A 19,227-nucleotide genomic window follows, 5' to 3' on the forward strand; every position below is an offset into this window, starting at 1 on the left:
AAGTATTTATATATTTTGTTTGTATAGCTGGAATAGCTTGGGAACTCTGAATCATTTGAAAGTGACGTGGTAGAAATGATAAAATAAAAAAAGTCATCGAGTCACCTACTGGCCTGCAGCGATGCTAATGCAAAGGGCGAGAATTGTTTGCACAAATAACTGGAGCGAGCTCTGCCGTCGGTAGGAGCCGTGCTCACAATCATCCTGCCATTTGCTTCCAAAGGGCTCTGATCACAGCGGGGATGACATGCAAGGGCCGGGGCATGTCAGGGAGAATACACAGCCAGTGGCACTGCTCAGCAGCCTCTCACTCACTCCATACAAGCCGCCCTTCAAAGAAATGTCATCCTTTATGGTCCCCTCAACACTCTTCCCCAAACCCACTCCCCTTCGATCAGCGCAGCTCAGACGCACAACAAAGCCGCGGTAGCGCCGATACATCGGGACGTTCCCCCTCTGTCAGTCCCGCCTTCCATCCCTCTGATTGTCTGCCTGTCCTTTTTTCAGTGAGGGGGAAACCAACCCGTGTCTTCACTTTGAGCCGACGCGGCCGGCCGTCCCCCCGCCACGCGGGCCACAGAGCCGGCCATCTGAAGCTACTGAGGAGCGCCGGCTACGTGGCATTTGGAGCCCGGGCCGCCCAGCTGAGAGCTACCGAGAAGGGGGGGGGGGGGACTCGGACTAAATGCCACCTGTCCAGGCGGACAGATTGAAAGTGTGCTCCAAAGAGAGAGCGGTTGTTAGGGGCTAGACGGCGGGGGGGGAGCTAGTGGCTCCCCCGCGGCAGTGGCTGTCATCTCTCCAGGTGATGGACACACTAACTACACATTAGCCCCACATTAGTGGACTGGCCGCCCACCACGGCGAGTGTGGAGTTAAGGCAAGGCAGTCTCACCCCCCCCTCCGCACATACTTAATGAGGCACGTTTTTATTTATTTTTTTCCAACACCTTCACGGTATTCCCAGAGCGGGTCCAATCAATTTCCATCGCCGTGGCCCCCGAGGTGGGAGCTGATGAGAGTTGGTTCGATCCCACTCTGTCGTCCTCTGTTTACCTTTTTCAGCCCCCCCCCCCCCACCCCCACCCCCGCCTAACACATCCGTCAGGAGAACTGGCGCCTCCATCTCTCTGTGAGCCACCAGGCACGCAATTTACACTCATCACACACTTGCCGGTGGTCATACGCAAGCTGGGTTATACTGCACACGCACAGATTACCTTTCTACTTCTTTCTGTATCCATAAAACTGTGAAACATTCGATTCTTTTTCTGTCTCAGGACACACACGCGTAGAAGTAGTTTTCCCTTCTGAGCTAAGACTGGGGAAGAGCTCCTAAATATTACGCTGCTAAACTACAGACAAATCAACTACTATGACTAAAGCTTTAAAAAAAATAGGGAAAACAAAAATATTACTCCGGGTATGAAACGCGTTTAAATTATTCTATATAAGCCTTAAGAATGAAAATATCGCAGTAGTTAAAACATTAACAGGTAATGAAATTGGAACTGCACAGTTCTGCTGGCAGAAATGTGTTTTGATTTATACGATTACAATGATATCGCCAGCATAAGGCCCCGAGGACAGGTGCAAAAAGCCAAGCAAATACCCGAGAGCCTGGGGAGACGTTGTGGCCTGAAAAAAGGGACATCGCAAGGTCACGCACACCTGCTTCCACAGTTTACTTTCTGCCAGAACATGTGGCAAAACCTTGTCCCTCCCTTCAATATTTACCGTGGGGGGACTAGCGTCATTAGAGGGGGGTCCCTCAGGGCACTCTGTCACACACACACCTGGGAAGTGACACTGTGGCTTTAAATGAGACAAGACGTTTGCATCTGGGATTAGCATTTCAAAGACAAACATGCACACGGGGGCCATGTGACGATGCTATGTTTGACTACCCCCCTGCCACCTAAGACAGGAGGGGAGATTACAGAGAGACAGTGAGAGGGACCACGCTCTACAAACAGGTGGGAACTTCAGTTTTTCTTTATTCCCGTCTCTGTTTCCTATCACCCCCTATTTCAGCTCGCCAACGCGCCCCCGTCCCTGAGCCCTGGCGCTCAGATGGCAGACGCTCCGCTTCATCATCGTCAGGCCCGCCCACGTCCTCCGACGAAGTGTCAACCTCCACCCTCGCCGCGTTGCACAATGTGCATCCGTGGCGCGTCAGCCGCCGCTAGCTGGCTTTTAAGGGAAGGCCCACAAGGCAGCGCTCGGGTCAGGCTGCCTGCGCGTCTCGGGCTTGTTCACTCCTCGGTCGTCCGTGTCAAACACGACCGGCGCGGTACGCACCCGCCAAGCGCCAAAGTGGGCCGCCATCATAAATAACCCCGCCAACAACACATCATTTAAGTTGGTGTTCTGCACTCGTGGGCAAGTCCAAACAAATGGCCACATCTATCATTGTGAGTGCCAGCTAGGGCGGGGTTGAGCCCCCGAGAGCACCCCCCCCCACCCTTACCGAAATGTACGTACACACACACACACACACCTGCTCAGTTGTAAACAGCATCTTGGTTTCCTGAATAAACCTGCTTTGCCCCGTCTGACAGGGGCCTGTACTCGCTAATCCTGTTGCGCTATGCGGCAAACTAGCAGGTGTTGCTAGCTCAACTAGCGCAGCGTTCCTCCTCACACAGACCCATTGTTTGCCAGTGCTGCATAATTAATATCGTCTACAACCTTTAAACAACCTTACGTCAGACTCATCTGTCATGGCGTCCCGCTGAGGAGCCTGGGTGCTAGCGTCGGCTAGGATGCGCGCTTTGAGCCCAGGGGTGTAATCGGGGGCAAGGAGGAGGGTGGGGGTGGGGGGGGCTATATTAACTGTTGGCCTGCGGCAAGCTAGCACAGGGAGTGTAGTGGTGGTGGTGGTGGTTGGGGGGGGTCCGGCTGGTGGCTCCGCAGGCGGCCCCTCGCGTTCCTTTTTGACCTCGGTCTTACCCGCTATAACCCAAGCGCCACCATCGCTGAAAGGGGGGCCAGCGAGCGAGGGGCGCGGGCATGACTCCATCTTTAGACAACATATGGGGAGGCTATTGCCCGATGATCCATCACCAGCCCGGGACAAATGAGAACAACCTGGATTTCATATTAGGGGCTTTTCCCTGAGTAGAAACAATCAGGTAAGGAGGTAGAAAGCTGGCGAGCTTGCATTTTGCCGTTTACGGCGTTTTAACCTGCAATCAGCAGACCGCCAGTACGGTCTGTGTGTCCCATGATGTGGAAAGGACTATTGAAACCAGGGTAAATGGTGCCTGGACTTTAGTGCAGATCCACTCATATGACTGTAATTAACCATTATACGTGTTGTTTGTCAAGTAGATTATTATACAAGAGCACAAAAAGATGTTTGTCTTCATCCATATTAATTAAGATGCCTACTTTTTCTATGCTGCATGATCATTTTCTAATATCTCCCCCCTCTTCCTTTTGATCCCGATAAAATCATGTCACGTTTGCAGATGGTTGCAAGTCGTCTTTGACCTCCTTGGAGGGCCATTAGAGGAATTCAGTTAGCATCACAGAAAAAATGTAATCCAACTTTTAAAGACTGGCACGCTATTGTCTAAACTTTATTGGCACATGATCTGTTGTCCAATTTGGTAAGCCTCGCTCATCCGGGACTCCAAGCAGGCCAAACTCCCTTCAAATATTTCCAAGTGCCGTTTGATTCCGGCCCAGCAAAAAAGTAGTAATAAGAGTAAGGACATCCATCCATCCATTTTCCTCCTCTATTCAGGGTCGGTCGCGTTGGCAGCAGGCAGAAAGCAATTGAAAGCACGCAAAAATCCTAGACACGTGTGTGTGCGATAATGCAAAACAGACACAAACACGAACGCACATTATCACACGTGAACGCACGCACACAGCGTTCCCACCTCATTGTGAATCTCCTCACAGTGCCGCAGCGTTGTCGGCAGCAGGGCCAGCAGGCTGTGGGAGCCTGTCTCTGGGTCAGTGTGCAGGTTGGACAGGGCCTCTTGACACCGCGACTGTATGTAGGTCAAGGTCCCAGTGGAGCACTGGTAAGAGACGGACAGACCCAGTGTTTTACAAATAACTGCCATGTAGGGTTTAGCTAGGCCCTGTCAACCGAAATATAAATATAATTCTACGTTTTTTTTATTTTTGTAGTATTTATGTATGCTATCTACTGCAATGCCACTCATTTATTTACGTTTTATTTCTCTAAAGGTCTATTTGTTAGCTTTCATCGGTTTTCACACAATAGAGATCATAGCATCCTTCAATTACACCACAGATTCTCACCTCGGCCACCCTGTGCGTGGAGCTGAAGCGGGCGCTCTCTCCAGCCAGGACGCAGTGCTGGTGGGTGCTGTTCAGGTCGTCTGGTGAAAAAGGGGGTGAGAAATGTAACCAAAAACCATCGGTGGAGCAGTGAGGAATAATAAAACAAAAAAAGACCTGCGATTATTATTCAGTGAAACGTTGCGGAGCCTGAGAGGCCAGGCGGGACGGAACAAGAGTTGACATTTCTCACTTTGATCATGTGTTTTTAATTAATTATAATAAGAGAAGAAGTGATTACAACAGGAAAACGGATGAAAAGCGGGGCACGGAGGAACATGCCGGCTGAATCATCTCGTACACTCAGACAGATTGCGCTCGGTCCAGCAACGAATTAAATAAGAATGAGCAGCATTGTACTAAAATTTTAATTACCAAACAAAACCAGATCGTGCTCAATCTGTCAAGATGGAAGAGCCATACCAACAAACATTTGTCCAATATCACAGGAGCTTTACGAAGAGGCCTTACTGCTGTTTCCTGTGTATCCCTCCATGTGTTTCTGTGTGTGTGTAGAAGTTTCCCAGCTCTGCCATTATTTGCCTCATACCAATAATTAATTTAGCCGTGACAGAGCTGTCATTCACAGCACATGTGCATATTTACACCCGCCTTGAGCAAGAGTACACTGGCTAATGCCTTTGATTTGAAAGTCAAACAGCCAAATGCTTTGGGAGGAAGATATTATTGTTTGGTGGGAGGAAAAAAAAAAAAAAAAGATGGTGACAAACAAAACAACTTGCCAGTGTTTTCTTCACCCTGATGAGATTGTGAGGGATTAGGTCTCTGGGCAGAATTACTCTGCGTCTTTAAAACTGTTTATATCCAATAACAAATTATCTCCATCAATCTGCTCTTTTCTTGGCGCGTCTGATGCGTTTGTGGGATCAGGAGGGAGTAGAGGCAAACTCGATAACTGTAATAAATATTTATCTTTCTTTCAACCCCTGCGCCTGCTGCCACTTGTCCTCCTTTTCCAGGAAGCAGGCTTTTAAATATATTGGGTCAACTCTTTCCTGCGGTCCCCCTGTGCATTGGGAGCTGGAAATCTGATTATTGAACAGGCCCGGTGTCAAGACTTGCATTGTTCTTCTTTAACCACTGAAATTCCATTTGGGTGGAAATGATGCTGATTCAATTTGGCTCCAGCAGCTCAGACATTAGCGGCTCAAAGGGGCCACACGACGACGAATGGTGCTGAAAAGACATTATAGCGTCTGCGGTTATACAACGTTGTAGTTTTTCCTTTAATACCACTAACTATCCATCATATGGTGCATGTCACTAAAGCACACGTGGTCTTAGCGGTGGCCGCTCTGTCTGAGCATATGTGTGTTAGAAACAAGGGAGGGGGGGGGGGGGGGGCGGAGAGGGGGAGGGGGGAGGTTATCCTCCAACGAGCAGAGGACCGTGTGTGTTTTTGTGCAAATTTCTAGGTGCGTGCATATGTTCATGCATTGTGCCAAGTGTTTAATTCAGGTGGACCGACAAAGCGTCAGACAGCCGAGGACTGACTGACTGTGTGTGTGTGTGTGTGTGAGAGCTGCTATCGTCGTGCAGCAGTTGGCCTCTCAAGGGCGTGCTCACCAAGTGGAGCATAAATCCCCACTGATCCGCGACAGTCAAGTCCCATTAGAATGGTCTGCACAACAGCCCATCACTCTATTATCATGGCTGGCCTGAAACTGACTGTTCTATTGTAAATCTTATCCAGCTAAAGGAGGTCGGCTTCAAGCCCTGTCAGGCTGAATATCAGGCACAGGCGCAGACGCTGCACTCGGGCGAAAACACGGCAGCTTCGAAAAGTCAACTTCAGTAATCCATTTAAAACCTTTCCTATTCCTTGATTCTAAGATGAATCAGATCGGCAAACACTTTAACACAGTGTAGATGTGGATGGAGACTAGACGGGTTCAAGTGGAGCAGCTTCCATTTTTTGGAGTGTACACTTTTCGTCCGTGAAAGGAAAGAAAAAAAAAAAAAAAAGGAACCAGCGATCCGCGTGTTTCGGTTCTGGTTCTCACTTCGAACCGTAAATCACCTGCACATTTTCACCTAACGCGCTCTACCTGGGGAGACGGCGAATTAACTTGTGGAGGCTAACACGAGGAATAAATAAAACCATTGTGCTGTTCAATGAAATACGGGGTATGTATTGTACGTATTAACGGTGCAGTTACAAATCTCGAATGCACGGTTTGTACTCTGGTTATATGTTTTGAATCTGTAGAATGGGTCTCCAGAGTGGGGAAAAAAAATGAAACATCAAAGAAAAAGATCATTAAAAAAAAAAACCTAAAAAAGGTCTCCAGAAATGCTTTTGAAACAAACCTGTAGATCACGTCTGTCACGTACCCCTGACTCCATATTCTGCTCTTTGCTGAAAGCTGCTGTAAATCTGAGCTGTGTATTTATGACTTTGACATTCATGCAGAGTGCGCAGGTAGGGGGTCAGTGTCTTCATAAAACAACACATGTGATTGTACTCTAGATGGATGTACAGATTTTCTGTTGGAATAATCAAAGCAGCAATCTTTTAATAACAATTAAAATCACTTGCTGGAATATGTATACTACCACAAACAAATTTAATAATATTGTGTAGAAAAATAAATAAAAAATTGATTTTGAGAGAAATAAGCAGTAACAGAGTGTTTTAATGACTTAAATGACTTGTACAGTAAAGTATGTCTATTACGGAGTGGCTGAAATTTCATAACATCTACATAAAAAATCTGTTATCATCTTAGAGGAACATTACGTTCGTCAATTTTTCCACATAATATCATCAAAACTTCCTTTTCATCCAAACACAAACGTCTCCTACTAGGTGGATAAATTTCTTCACACTCACCAAATCTGAGAAAGCTTGGAAGGTTCCCTGAGGGCCGGACAGAGGAGTGCGGAGGCGTCTGCTGCAGCCAGAACGCATTAAGCTGTGATTTACACCCGTGTGGCTCCCCGACTGTCCTCCCAGAGAGACGCAGCCAGCGCCGGCTCACAGGACTTCAAATAAATAACATTTGGTTTTCCTAACCTCGCTAATGCACACAATTTCATGGAACCTTAAAGCTCCGTGTTCGGGCCAAGGCGTTCCCCCCCCCCACACACACACACACACGCACGGCACAGCTCTACTTCTGCTGAGCAGGAAGTGCATCCTGCCGCCGTGGGTCATTTGGGACCACGTACATGCTCGAGCTCCTCCAAAGTCAGACATGCCGGTGTGCGCGTGTTTTGTTTGTGTTTTCTGGGAAGATTTAGTACCTCTCATGTAGTAGCAGTCTCCAGACTCCAGCGGCAGCGTCAGGCCAGGTGTGCGGATGTCCCAGGCTACCTTGAGCCCGATCCTCCAGCATGCCTTCTCCCCGCTGCCTCCCTCACCGCTCTCACCTGTCAGTCACAAACAGCCCCGACTCACTGGAACATTTGCATTTTACATTTATATTCACGTTTCAGGCTTTGGGTTTGACAGTTTCACCCAGCGTGACTTAAACTGAGTGGAAAAGTGCAATGCGCTTAAATTCCTCACATTTCTACGGGAAAGCGTGTGGTCTTTCGGTGTATAATGACGGCTATTTAACGCAACATTAATCCCAACCTCTTTTTTTTCCCCTGAAAAAAGTGATATCTGGCCGAGATGATTCAACAATGGCCAAAATGAAAGAATACAATGGCATGGTAAGGAGCGCAATGATTCAATCTATACCACCAGAACAAGGGAGGCAAGATGTAAGCCTTTGTTTCTAAAAAGGTAAGAATCACTTAAGGGCAGAGCGAAGATGATATCTGCGATCATATTGGCTGTTAGCAGCGGATCTTCATGCCGTCATTATGCTGCGCGAGAGGAAAGACTGGGATAAAAGCCCTTTGATGTGGTTGAGTGAGTGCGTGAGACGGTGTTATTGGACAGCAGCTATCCCGCCATGTTTCTGTTTCTGAAGCCATCCGCTGCATCCGCTTCCCCTGTTCTCTCTCTCTCTCTCTCGCTTTCGTCCTTACGCGGCATGCTAAGCCAAACACAATTTGGCCGGGCTGCCCAACACCCTTCAGCAAAATCAATACTAAAGTCTTTCTGGGCCTCTCTGCCCCACAGCTGCCTTTTCCTTTGCTCAGCACGGATAAATAGTAACTTAATTTCCAGCCATTGTGCTCTGAGAGCCAGCTAATGGCAGCACTCCCCAAGGCCTCGGGAATAGAGGGATGGTGTGTGTGTGTGTGTGTGTAGGGGGGGGGGGGGTATCTTCCTCTGTGCCGGAAAATGTTAAGCCGTGGCAGATTCCTTTGGATCGGCGCAGCTGGGGAAAAACAATCTGAACACTCCACTGGCTGAGAAACAAAAGGTGAGGCTGCTTTAAAGGGAAAGAAATGCCTGTCAAAAGGAAGCAGGTGCCACGCCAAGCATCTGATCGCCCTGCACCTGAGACGTCCAATGTCCCCGCCTTTCTTTCTCCTCGGGGACAATTTAAGAAACGTGGGACGCTCCCTGTACGGAAACTGTTTCATCAGCCGGGTTCTGGGAGTCCTCACAGCTTTCCTCTCTTAAAAGTCTGGTGCTGTCGGGTCATTCGGGTCTCGAAGAGACGCAGCTGCCCCCGACCGCTGCGAGGTGTCGCGCCGTGACGTTTGAAGCTCGTGTTCGCGGGGGGTCAGAGTTGAAACGGCCCGGAACAAATCACCGAAACAGGCCGGCGCGGCAGGTGTTTCTGGTTAAGGAACGGCAAAGAAGAAAGCCCAGCTGTGAAGTGGGTCGGGATGTCGGAGGGGACGGCATCTCACCGGTTTCATGTCGTTAAAAAAAAAAAAAGGACAGCTCGGAGACCGTGGAGCACGCGGACTGTATGTTGGCTGGATTACGACGGCCCCTTTACCTGCCGGTCGGCAACAGTCAAAAGGACAAGAGGTTATTTTAAAATCCACTCATTGAGTTTGGGAGCTTCAATAAAAAAAGCGTAGAGCGAGTATTATCTATTCTGTCATTTTCAGACACATCACAAAGACACTTTTTATGGCGGCATAGCCTTCCACAGTCGCTTTGCATATGCTCTGGAAAGCGACGTTCCTGAGGTTCTCTATCGACTCGATCAGCACCCACTATCAGCCCAGCTAAGAGTGCACATTCCATAATTAGGAGACATCGTATTACCCATACAGTAAGAGTCTGGGAACACTTATCAAAGCAGGGGCTCATTATTCCGTATCAGATAATTGCACATCGATCATTTCTCGGGGAAATGATTTAGATGAGATGCGGCGTGTGTGTGTGTGTGTGTGTGTGTGATAAGGCCTGTTTGTTAGACTGCGGCATTCAGTGGATGTGAAGAGCTCGGATCCACATGTCTGTGATCTCCCGACGCGCGGTCGGCGATAAGGCTGTCAGCGGCGAGCCGGCGATGACATTTGATAATGCCCTGACACTATCACGTAGATGGATCTGATGGCTGCCTCACCAGAGGCCGTGTCTACAGCTGCTGCAGCGCTGCTGTAGGGCCATAATACACAAGGTTAGCTGTATCTGATCCACCATAAAGCGACGGAGATAACTTGATATTGGAAAGGAAAAGAAAAAAAAAAAAAAAACGGAACGTTAATTTCGGAAAGACTCTCATGACACACTTTGGATCTAAGTGTTGAATCTACTATTGTTTTCCAATTTGCACAATTTTAAGCTGTTTGTGCTTTGAACCTTACCTTTGTCATTGTGACAGCTGTGGCTGTAAACGGCCACTGGAGAATGACTGATGAGGTTCTCGTCGTGGTGCCAGCCGACCGCCATTTTCCCCATGCCGTAGTACGGCTCCTCTTTGAGCTGGCTCATGGCGGCGGGGTCCATGTAGTTGAGTAAGGTGACGTTGAACTCCACCGGACCGGTGCGGACCTGTCGGGGACTCGGCTGGGAACACCCCTGCCCGCCGGCCTGCTCCTCCCTGTCCTCCAGGTGGTGATCCGACAAGCTGTGCTTGAGTTGGGCCACCGCTTTCTCCCGGGCCCTTGGTGCCGCAGGTTTAACCTCCGTGCCGGCGAGGGCACTCGGCGCCGAGCCGGGGAGTTTTCCCTCACTGCGCTGCGGTAACCCCGCGATCCCCGGTTCGCTTTTCTGGACCTGGCAGGACTCGTCCTCCTCACTGCTGGGTTTGGAATCCGTGTCCCATCCGCCTTCCTGTTTGGACCCGGAGCAGCCCTCCTCGCTGTGTTTCGACTCAATGTCCCACTCCTCGCTGTGCTTGGACTCTGCGTCCCCCTCCTCAGAGTCAACCCCTTCGCTGTTTCTGGACTCCTCGCTGTGTTTGGACCCCGTGTCCCCCTCCTCGCCCCGCTTGGCCTCGGCCTCTGCCTCGCCCTGGGCCCACTGCGTAAGCCGGTCCCCTTCCTTCAGCAGAGGCACGTCGGAGCAGAAGAAGCCGTTGAGCTCACACAACGCCTGGCACGCGGCCCTGAACTCGGGGTCACAGCAGCGGCGGCCTTTGACCTCGCCGTCCTCGCGGTGCCAGGGGATGGCAAAGAGCCGCGTGTCCAGGTAGCGATAGGTGTGGCCCGGCTCGCCCAGCAGCGCGCGCGAGACGGCGGTGAACACGTCCCGCTCGCGGATGCGAACCAAGTCTCGCAGGAGGCAGCCCTTCCTCCTCAGCGTGAACAGAGCCGCCTGGACGCGAGCGTGGAGGCCGGCGGGCAGCGAGGGGGATCTCCTCAGGGCCAGGCCCGAGTAACTGGAGTCCCACTTGGGAACACAAGACACTCTTATCAGGGTGATGGTTAAAAAAAAAACATACAAAAACATAACAGACAAGAAGAAAATGACAATCTTATTTTGGAAAAACATGCTTCTCGATATCTTGAGCAGAATATTACACGCTACACGGGGATTGCACAGAAGGCTGCTGTAGGGTGTTTAAGGTGCAGGGATTGCCGTCGGTAGCATAATGTCAAAGTGTGGCTCACCAGTTGCTGATAGCCCCGATCTGAAGGTCCCAGAAAGGGGATCTTCTGGTCTCCCAACTCCTGCAGTAGCTTCCGCCTCTTTGGGAAACAACACAGTACAACAAACTGATAAGTGACAAATAAAAAAATTAAAAAAACACCTGCGCTAGCACTGGAATCCCGTCATTTTCATTGACGTCTCACGTTTTTATGATTTTGTGAAGGCTGCCGTGGGGCTCCTCGCAACCTTATAAAAGATGCCCTGTGCCGTACGGAGCGCGCCCAATAAAAACGTCAACCTGGCGCAGGGATCAAAGTACTTTTCATTGAGACGCATTCCATTCTGACCTGTAAATCCAATGGCGACTGGCATAAAAACTATATGCCCAAATAAATTTCCCAACTATTTCCCTTTCCCATGTGCTCGTGGGAAGGTATGTGAATGCGTTGTATCCGTGTGGTTGTGTAAGTTCAGACACTCATTTGTTCCCCACCACACGGGCACACACACACACACACACACACACACACACACACACCTGCATGGCCTCTCGGCAGTAGGGGAAGGAGAAATGTCAGCGACATGCCGCTGCCTTTTTACATCTTTAAAAGCTTTGCATGAGCGGCCCGCGCATCAACCCGCCACGGACGCGGTCGTGATGGTTTCATTTAACGGCAGGCGGCTCACATTTCAACCGGCCGTAATAATGCCAAAGACCTCAGGTGGTACACTGCGGAGAACATGGGGACCGGCTGCCAGAACACGTCCCATTACCCCAGCATGTGCATTAAAGACAAGAGGGAAGGGGATCCGACCCCAACAGCGGAGGCGGGAGAAACGGGAGGGCATCGGATCAGGAGCGGCTTGGTGGATTTACCTCGGGGGCTGAGTCTTCACCTTAGGCTAAACAACAAAAAACCTGCTGGAAGTTTTCTTGGAAAAGGATGCACGTGAGCGTAAAGGCCTTCCAAGTTACGCCGGAACAAACAAAAACAGGCTCGCAGACAGTGGGAATCTAAAACACAAAACAACATGCACTATTCATGGCCAGACTGCATTCCAAAGGCTGCTGGAAGAAATTGACAACCTGACACACACTCGTTGGTGTCAAATCCTAACTCATGACAGAAGCTCAACATATCAAGGTGAGGCTCTGGGCGAGAGTTGTGTGTGTGTGTGTGTGTGTGCGCGTCTGTGGGTATATGTGTGTGTTTTTATCCGTGTGCTGCTGTGAGCCTGTGCGGATACGGCATCCATCTGCTGTAAGTAAGATCCTCGCTGTCTGCTTTGGTCACACCACCACTGTGTGCACAAGCACGGAAGTGTGCCTTCGTACTGTGTGTGTGTGTGTGTGTGTCTAAGGCGTCAATGGGTATACACACTAACACACACACACGGCCATCCCAACCAAAAACACACAGCCGGGGGTAGCGAGCACGATGCCGATTGCAGGGCGTCACACACATGTCGGAAACATCAAGCTACTCAGAAATTCCACACAAAAAAAAGAAGAAGAGAAAGACAAGAAGTTACCGGAGCCTTCGGAGCAGACGGACTCCCTCAGTATCAGAAGACCGCTGCGTCTGTCTTCTCGTCTCCCTACCTGATTCCAAGAGGAAAACCACGAGGCAAAAAAAAAAAAAAAGTCTGCGTTCCTACTCAGACCCACGAAATGAGATTTCCAATCCCATAATAACGCAGAGGCTTCGCGGTAGCCGTGCCGACCGCCTGCGCTGAGTGATATATCTGATGCTTTTTTTTCTATTTTTAATCTCTTGCTTGATGGGATTATTCCCTCAGCCGGACTGTTTATCACTAAAAAACATATTAGGTAGAATAGAACTCGATTGGTTTACTTTGATCTTGGCCTGTACGAGATATCAAACCGTCTACCGTATATTTATTAATTTCACTTATTTCCCATCTGTGACACTTTCTTCAAAGCGCTCCTCGCAGAGTAGATTAATGTCCAGCGCTTAGCATCAATAGCCAAAAAAACCCCAGATAACTAACGCCGCTGTGGGGATAAAAACAGACCTCCAGGGTAACTTGTGTCTGCCCCAGAGGGTGAGTTGGAACGTACCGTATGTGACGTGACTGCTTAAAGGAGGACAAGTGAGTCCCACCGGACTTGTTTTTTTCTTAAATAAACAAAAATATATGTAGTTTTAAATGTTGTTTTTTTCCATGTGAGGCAGGCAGCACTCTCTTTTCGAAGTGCAGACCAAATCCCCCCGCCGGCGGCGACGCAATGAGAGACAGCCGTGCGGGTGGGAGGGCATGAAAGCCATTGGTACTTCTGCAGCACCCACTTCAGAACTGGTCCTCCTCCGCTAAGAGTGACGGGGAGTCAAACGGTTTTGACGAGTCGGCTGTGGAACGCCGGACTCCGAGAGGCGGACGCGTGCGTGTGCATCACAGGGCGCTTCCGCCCCGCTCCATTTGGCACCGGGTCGCTGAATGTCAGGAGCCGGCGCGAAGCGACACGGGGCGTAAAGGAGGGCGACCCCATCGGAACATTTGTGTTTGCACGGGCGATGTGCAGAAAGTCCGCAGGAGCTTTGAACGTATCTTTGATCTGAGAAGAGAACACACACACACACACACGGAGCGAGCAGTTCAAGAAAAACACAACCGGCAGTCAAGTTTGTTCCATGAAGGTCTCTATAGTTCTGTGGTTGGTCTACCTCATCTTTGTGGGTATGCCACTAACTCATAGTACGGTGAGATAACACGGCACCTAGGTGCCACCACACCCAAATACACACACACACACAGGTTTGAGTTCTATTCCCCGTAGCAACTTTTTCCAATAATATGCAATCAAAAATATGTCAAACCTACTGCGTAACAAAAAAAACAGCAGCTTCAGTACTAGTTAAAGTACTGTCACAAATGACCATCTTACAGATGATATCATAGTTCATGTCGAGCTATTTGTGGCGTTCATTTATAGAATAGCAGCAACAAGGTGGGTGACTCAGCTTGATGGCTAACTGGGAAGTCTGGTCAATGGCTGACTGGTATGTGTGGGAGTTGACCTCAGAGCCGGGGTGGCGGTAATGTGTAAACCCGTGTCTCCAAACGCTCGGGACCAGGCGTGAATATGAATGAGGTCACTCAGGGGGATTCTGTGGGAAACATCTAAAACAGTTTGCGTTCAGCTACTTTCATGTTGATTGTTGTCAATTCTTTACTGGTTAATCTGTATTATCCCAAGATGTATTTACGGATCCAATTCGGAGCGTAGCTGTAGCCTCACAAATCACGTTTAGCACAAAGTCGTCCATCCGAGCTAATGCTGAATAACACGGATCAGATGTTTATGTCTCGTATTAAGAACTTAAGCCTCAGCATGTTCTTCCTATTGACACATCTTGCGAAATGGGTCATAATAATTTAATCAAATTCAGAAAACGTGTTTGGTTTTAGCTTTCTTCATGTCAAATAAGAAACAGAAAAAACGGGGGGGGGGGGGGGGGGGGGTAAAAAAAAAAAAAAAGCTTGCACGCAGAAAAAAATGCGGATGAGTGCTACACCGTTTTTATTCACATTTTAAATCAAGACAGAACGTTCTGTAAGTATTGACAGACACGTTCCCCCGGCGACGAATGGCTGGCTGGTTTCACCTCGTAACAGGTCGGCAGGGGACGTGATCATTAATATTAGAACATTTCCATCCATCTACCTGAGCGAGAGGCCAGTCATTTAAAGGGCTGGCGCTGGGCAGACCTTTCACGCCCTGTTTATATCACTGATCCAAGCACATTACCAGAGCTGTGGGGGACCACTGCCGGTCATTAATTACATTAAAACACACTGCGCGCACACACACACACACACACACACACACACACATACAACCTTTATTGGCACCCGGTCACATTTGAAAAATGTCACACGGGCGAGATAAGGTACACTAACACGCATCCGGTGTGCCATTTCGGGTAAACATCAAACGGGCCCCGGTCGAATTCCTTCTTTGTGAGCCGCGAGTGCACTTTCTCACGCGCGCACATACTTAAAGCTACTCCTCCAGTTATCCCAGAGCGCACGGACGCGCGTGTGTGTGCGTGTGTGAGAGAGAGGAAGAGTTGGGGAAAGAAAAGAAGAAAGAAGAAAAAAAAAAAAAAAGTTTCTGGACCTCATCTGTTTTTTTGATCCCTCTCGCTGCACCTGACAGGCTTACAGAGAGACCCGGCGCTCCAGATCAATCACTCAAAAGTATTTACAAATGCAGAAAGCCAGACACGGACAGGTTGGCACATGGCCACTCTGTTTAAGTGCTTTTCAATGTGTCTGCGGTGTCAACATCTATTTCACACTTATCTACACCTCAAAGGGGAGAAAAAGATGTTCCGGTGACCTTTGGAAAGTGTCAAATCTGAAGGGAAGGCGAGAGGAGACGAGGAGAAAGAGAGACGGGCGATTTGAGAGGTCTGTCGGGGGAGGCCTTGCGTAACCTTTTTATAAAGATCGCCCGAGCATGCTCTTTATTAGAAACATGCTAGCGGCTTCACGCTAAAGATCTAAAGCTTTCTGGCGGACAATGAAAAAAAAAAAAGAAAAGAAAAACCGAGGGCATCTTGGGGAGGATTCAAACTAGCACCTTTTTTTTTTCTTTTTTTGCTCTCGGCCACCGTGACCGACAAGTTTCCATTGCGATTATGTCAATCGCAAAAAGCTTTTTGCTTTTCACCTTCATATTACGACATGCGTTCCTCCACATGGAGCAAGCTGCCCGTTACGATGCGGACGCGGCCCCTCGGTATTCAGGCGAGGTTTCCGGTTAAGCGCCGGGTGCGTCCGGGGACAAAAAAGGGGGGGGGGGGGGGACGAGGAAGGGAGAGAGAAGCCGAGGGAACGGGAGCGTTGATTGAAGTGACTGTGATTAGCAGCTTCCAGCGGCCGCCGACATCTTCTAACGGGGGCTGTCGCGTCCTGAGGTGCAGTCAAGGAGAAGTCAGTGCTTTAGAAAGATCCCTCAATTTCTCCAGCCCCCCCCCACCTCCCCTCGATCGCTCTCACCACCCACAGCCACACATTTCCTGCCCCTTCGATAAAAAATAAAAAAAAACAGGAAAAGGGAAAATCAATATGGCTGTGTAAAGTGCAGCCTGGCCCGAGCGGGTGGGGGCGGGGGGGTATCTGTATGGGGCTGGACGCTGAGCTTTTCGGGGGAGGACAAGAGGCGTCCTCCAGGCCTGTCCCACAGGCGGTGTCAAGGACAGAAGGCCACATCTCGCCTCTCCCTCCCTCTCTCTCTCTTCGCCTCCCTTTCTCTTTCTCTGCTGGCTCAGCGGGGCAGAAGAAGAAGAAGAAGAAGATCGATAAGCAGGTGGAGCGTTTTTTAAATCCTGGCGTTCCGCTCCTCAGAGCTCGTCCGCGGCGCGGCGCATCGCTCAGGGCGGGAGCAGCTGGACGGATGGATGAGCGGGCGGGAGCGCGCTGGTCATTGAAAGCTTTTGTGGTTTGCGACAAATAAACAATTCAATAGCACTTAGCCGCACACAGCGTCTGAGGAGTGCAGAGCCAGGCTCCTCCCACACGGACGCACACACGCACGCACGCACGCCCTCATTGTCTCAACTTGTCACAGATCAGAAGCATTCAGGCAGGTTGGGCAGCTATGGACCGACACGGCGCGGCCTCCCAGCAGGTACCTTCAAAGCTCAGAAAGGAGGGAAAAGGAAACGGCGTGCACACTGTCAACCGCCGCCTCCCTCATTTCCATACAGTTGGGGCTCGGCGGCACGTGACGTGGATGAAGTGCGCGGGGAGGATCCCAGCCCCGCCGAGCGCGCCTCCGCGTGTGAGTGACTGATCACAGTGGAAGTGGCTCGTGTCTCTAATCCGGTACCACTGTTAGGCTGCGCAAAGACCCGGCTCTTGTGTACCGCGCCGCGGGTTGATCAAACCCGTCATGTGACAAGCAACCCCTTTCGAATGACGACGGTTTCCCAGCTCTGCGTCCTCTTCGGCTCCATATTAGATCATCTTCCGTGACACCGCCGAGTCTGGTGCTTCATCTGGGATAAAGATGACGTGCGATCCGACCGGAGGGGCCCGGGAGTCAAGGGTAAACGAGGGGCTGAGGCAGGGGTGGTGCGCCGGATCGGCTGACAGCTGTGACAATTATCGCGCGCTATATTATAACCTTATGCTAAACATAAGATTTGATGGGAGTGTGTCGCGTTCACTCACCACACGCAGAATGAGTACGGAGAAACAGTAGAGAGGGTCTTGCCTGCTTCAATTTTTCATTATACCAATCAGCAAAATCGGCACATCATGTACTACTTTTCAACAATATCGCCTACAGAGACGAGCTCTTGAATTAATTGTACCTATTGGTTGGAGGAGATTCCTGCATTTGGTATTATTAGCAAGCTGCTGACAATAACCGCAGCCACTAGAAGAACATATGGCGGCGAAACAGATGTGGACTGAACATCTAGGACGAGTCTAATTGTATCTCATGTAGTCTTTGACCCAGATAAGCTGGCATTAGGATGCGACCTCAGATTAATATTGAATTAAAAGGGCCGAATATCATCTGTGGCTGTTTACACGACCGTCCGCTTCTAGTCGATTCCTCGTGGAATCCCAAAGCAGATAACTTTGCTATAATGGCATTAGCCAAATCCCAAAGTATAGCAGACGGCACTTGTCTTGCTTGAGAAACCACCTCATTTCTTTATTTATTCATTTCCTTCACTCATTCCGAACAAAGGGGAAATATTCTACCAGGAATTGAATAGCTTAATCCTCTTTTCACTCTTCCCAGTAGCTTGAATGGTGACAGATTAACATCCTGGAGGTTCACAAACCCAGCCACTTGAAAATGTAATTACTGGTGCGGCGCTGCATGCATGTGTTTAAGGCTTTTGAGGGTTAATATTAAAGCTTAAGATACAAACACATGCACAGGAGTCGCGGCGGCACGTAACCAGGTGGGGCCAGACCCCAGTCACTGAAGCCCGGACGGGACGGACCGCTCCGGGAGTCGAAAGCCGTCCCAAACCCTCGCTATGCGCCATGGTTACTGCTCGCTTCTGCTAATTATTACAGCCAATCAGAGGGGTTAACGGGGCGGAGCCTGGCCAGACCATGTTCTGGGGCATTTAACAGCTGGCAGCAACGGAGGTGAATGCATTACACACTGCCCCTCATCCAATAAAAATAAAACACCCTGACATCTGAGGTGTACTTAGCACGGACGGAAGGGAGGAAGTGAGGCAGCCAAGAAAGGAGGGATGAAGAGAGGGAGGGGAAGAGGAGGGCGGGCTGGGGCATCTGATAACATGATGTCCAAGTGCCACCTAGTGACAGCTTCCCAGCTCTTCTGGTCCTAAAGGCTCCAGAGCATCAGGGGTGGGCAGATGAAGCGACCCACAGCGGCGAGGGCGCAAATTATATATCAGTGGAATATCGTTTTTATTTTCTTCGAGACATCGGTCGGCGAGCACCAAGCCTTCCCAGAGAATCAAATTGAGACGTACAGCGGGACGATGACATCCAGAAACGTTGCAGATTCCAATCAATTTGCAAGTCGTTTACAAAACACAATCAAGCAACAACAACAACAAAAAAGCAAAGTCCTGTGACACTGCACTGCTATGCTGGTGGACCTGGGCTCCTAGGTCCCCCTCCCCTCATTAACCCGGGTATAAATCACACTCTGCCAGTGTCCAGAGGTGAGAGGGAGGAGAGTGGAGGTGAGCTTGAAATAATGCTTATGTCACGGCGGGTCGGCCCTCCATTATGGCCGTTTCAAAAACTATTAATCTTGCTTGTAGTCAGTGGCCTAGAAATAATTACTTCATCTAACCCATGTAATACAGCATGACCAGCAGTCGAGCCTGGTCAATTTGAGGCTCGGGAGGAAGGCCTGAGGAGGGAGGGGGGGGGTGTGGAAGTGACTGAGAAACAGGGGGGGGGGGCACAAATTACCAGGCCCTGTCTCCTGGTCCTGGGTGACTGATGTC

At 49.9% G+C, this 19,227-nt stretch overlaps 1 protein-coding gene across 1 annotated transcript in view; it reads right to left on the minus strand.

The window, feature by feature from the left end:
- Positions 1-19,227, minus strand: part of fto (FTO alpha-ketoglutarate dependent dioxygenase) — a 104,378-nt gene that overhangs the window by 74,662 nt on the left and 10,489 nt on the right. The window contains exons 2-6 of the mRNA XM_040160310.2: positions 11,260-11,337; positions 10,012-11,038; positions 7,588-7,713; positions 4,282-4,361; positions 3,891-4,034 (exon numbers count right to left, since the gene is read on the minus strand). Coding sequence (XP_040016244.2) covers positions 3,891-4,034; positions 4,282-4,361; positions 7,588-7,713; positions 10,012-11,038; positions 11,260-11,337 — 1,455 coding nt within the window. The remainder of the gene's footprint in view (positions 1-3,890; positions 4,035-4,281; positions 4,362-7,587; positions 7,714-10,011; positions 11,039-11,259; positions 11,338-19,227) is intronic.

This window comes from Gasterosteus aculeatus, chromosome 12 (assembly GCF_964276395.1).
Source record: "Gasterosteus aculeatus chromosome 12, fGasAcu3.hap1.1, whole genome shotgun sequence".
Classification (NCBI taxonomy): domain Eukaryota; kingdom Metazoa; phylum Chordata; class Actinopteri; order Perciformes; family Gasterosteidae; genus Gasterosteus; species Gasterosteus aculeatus.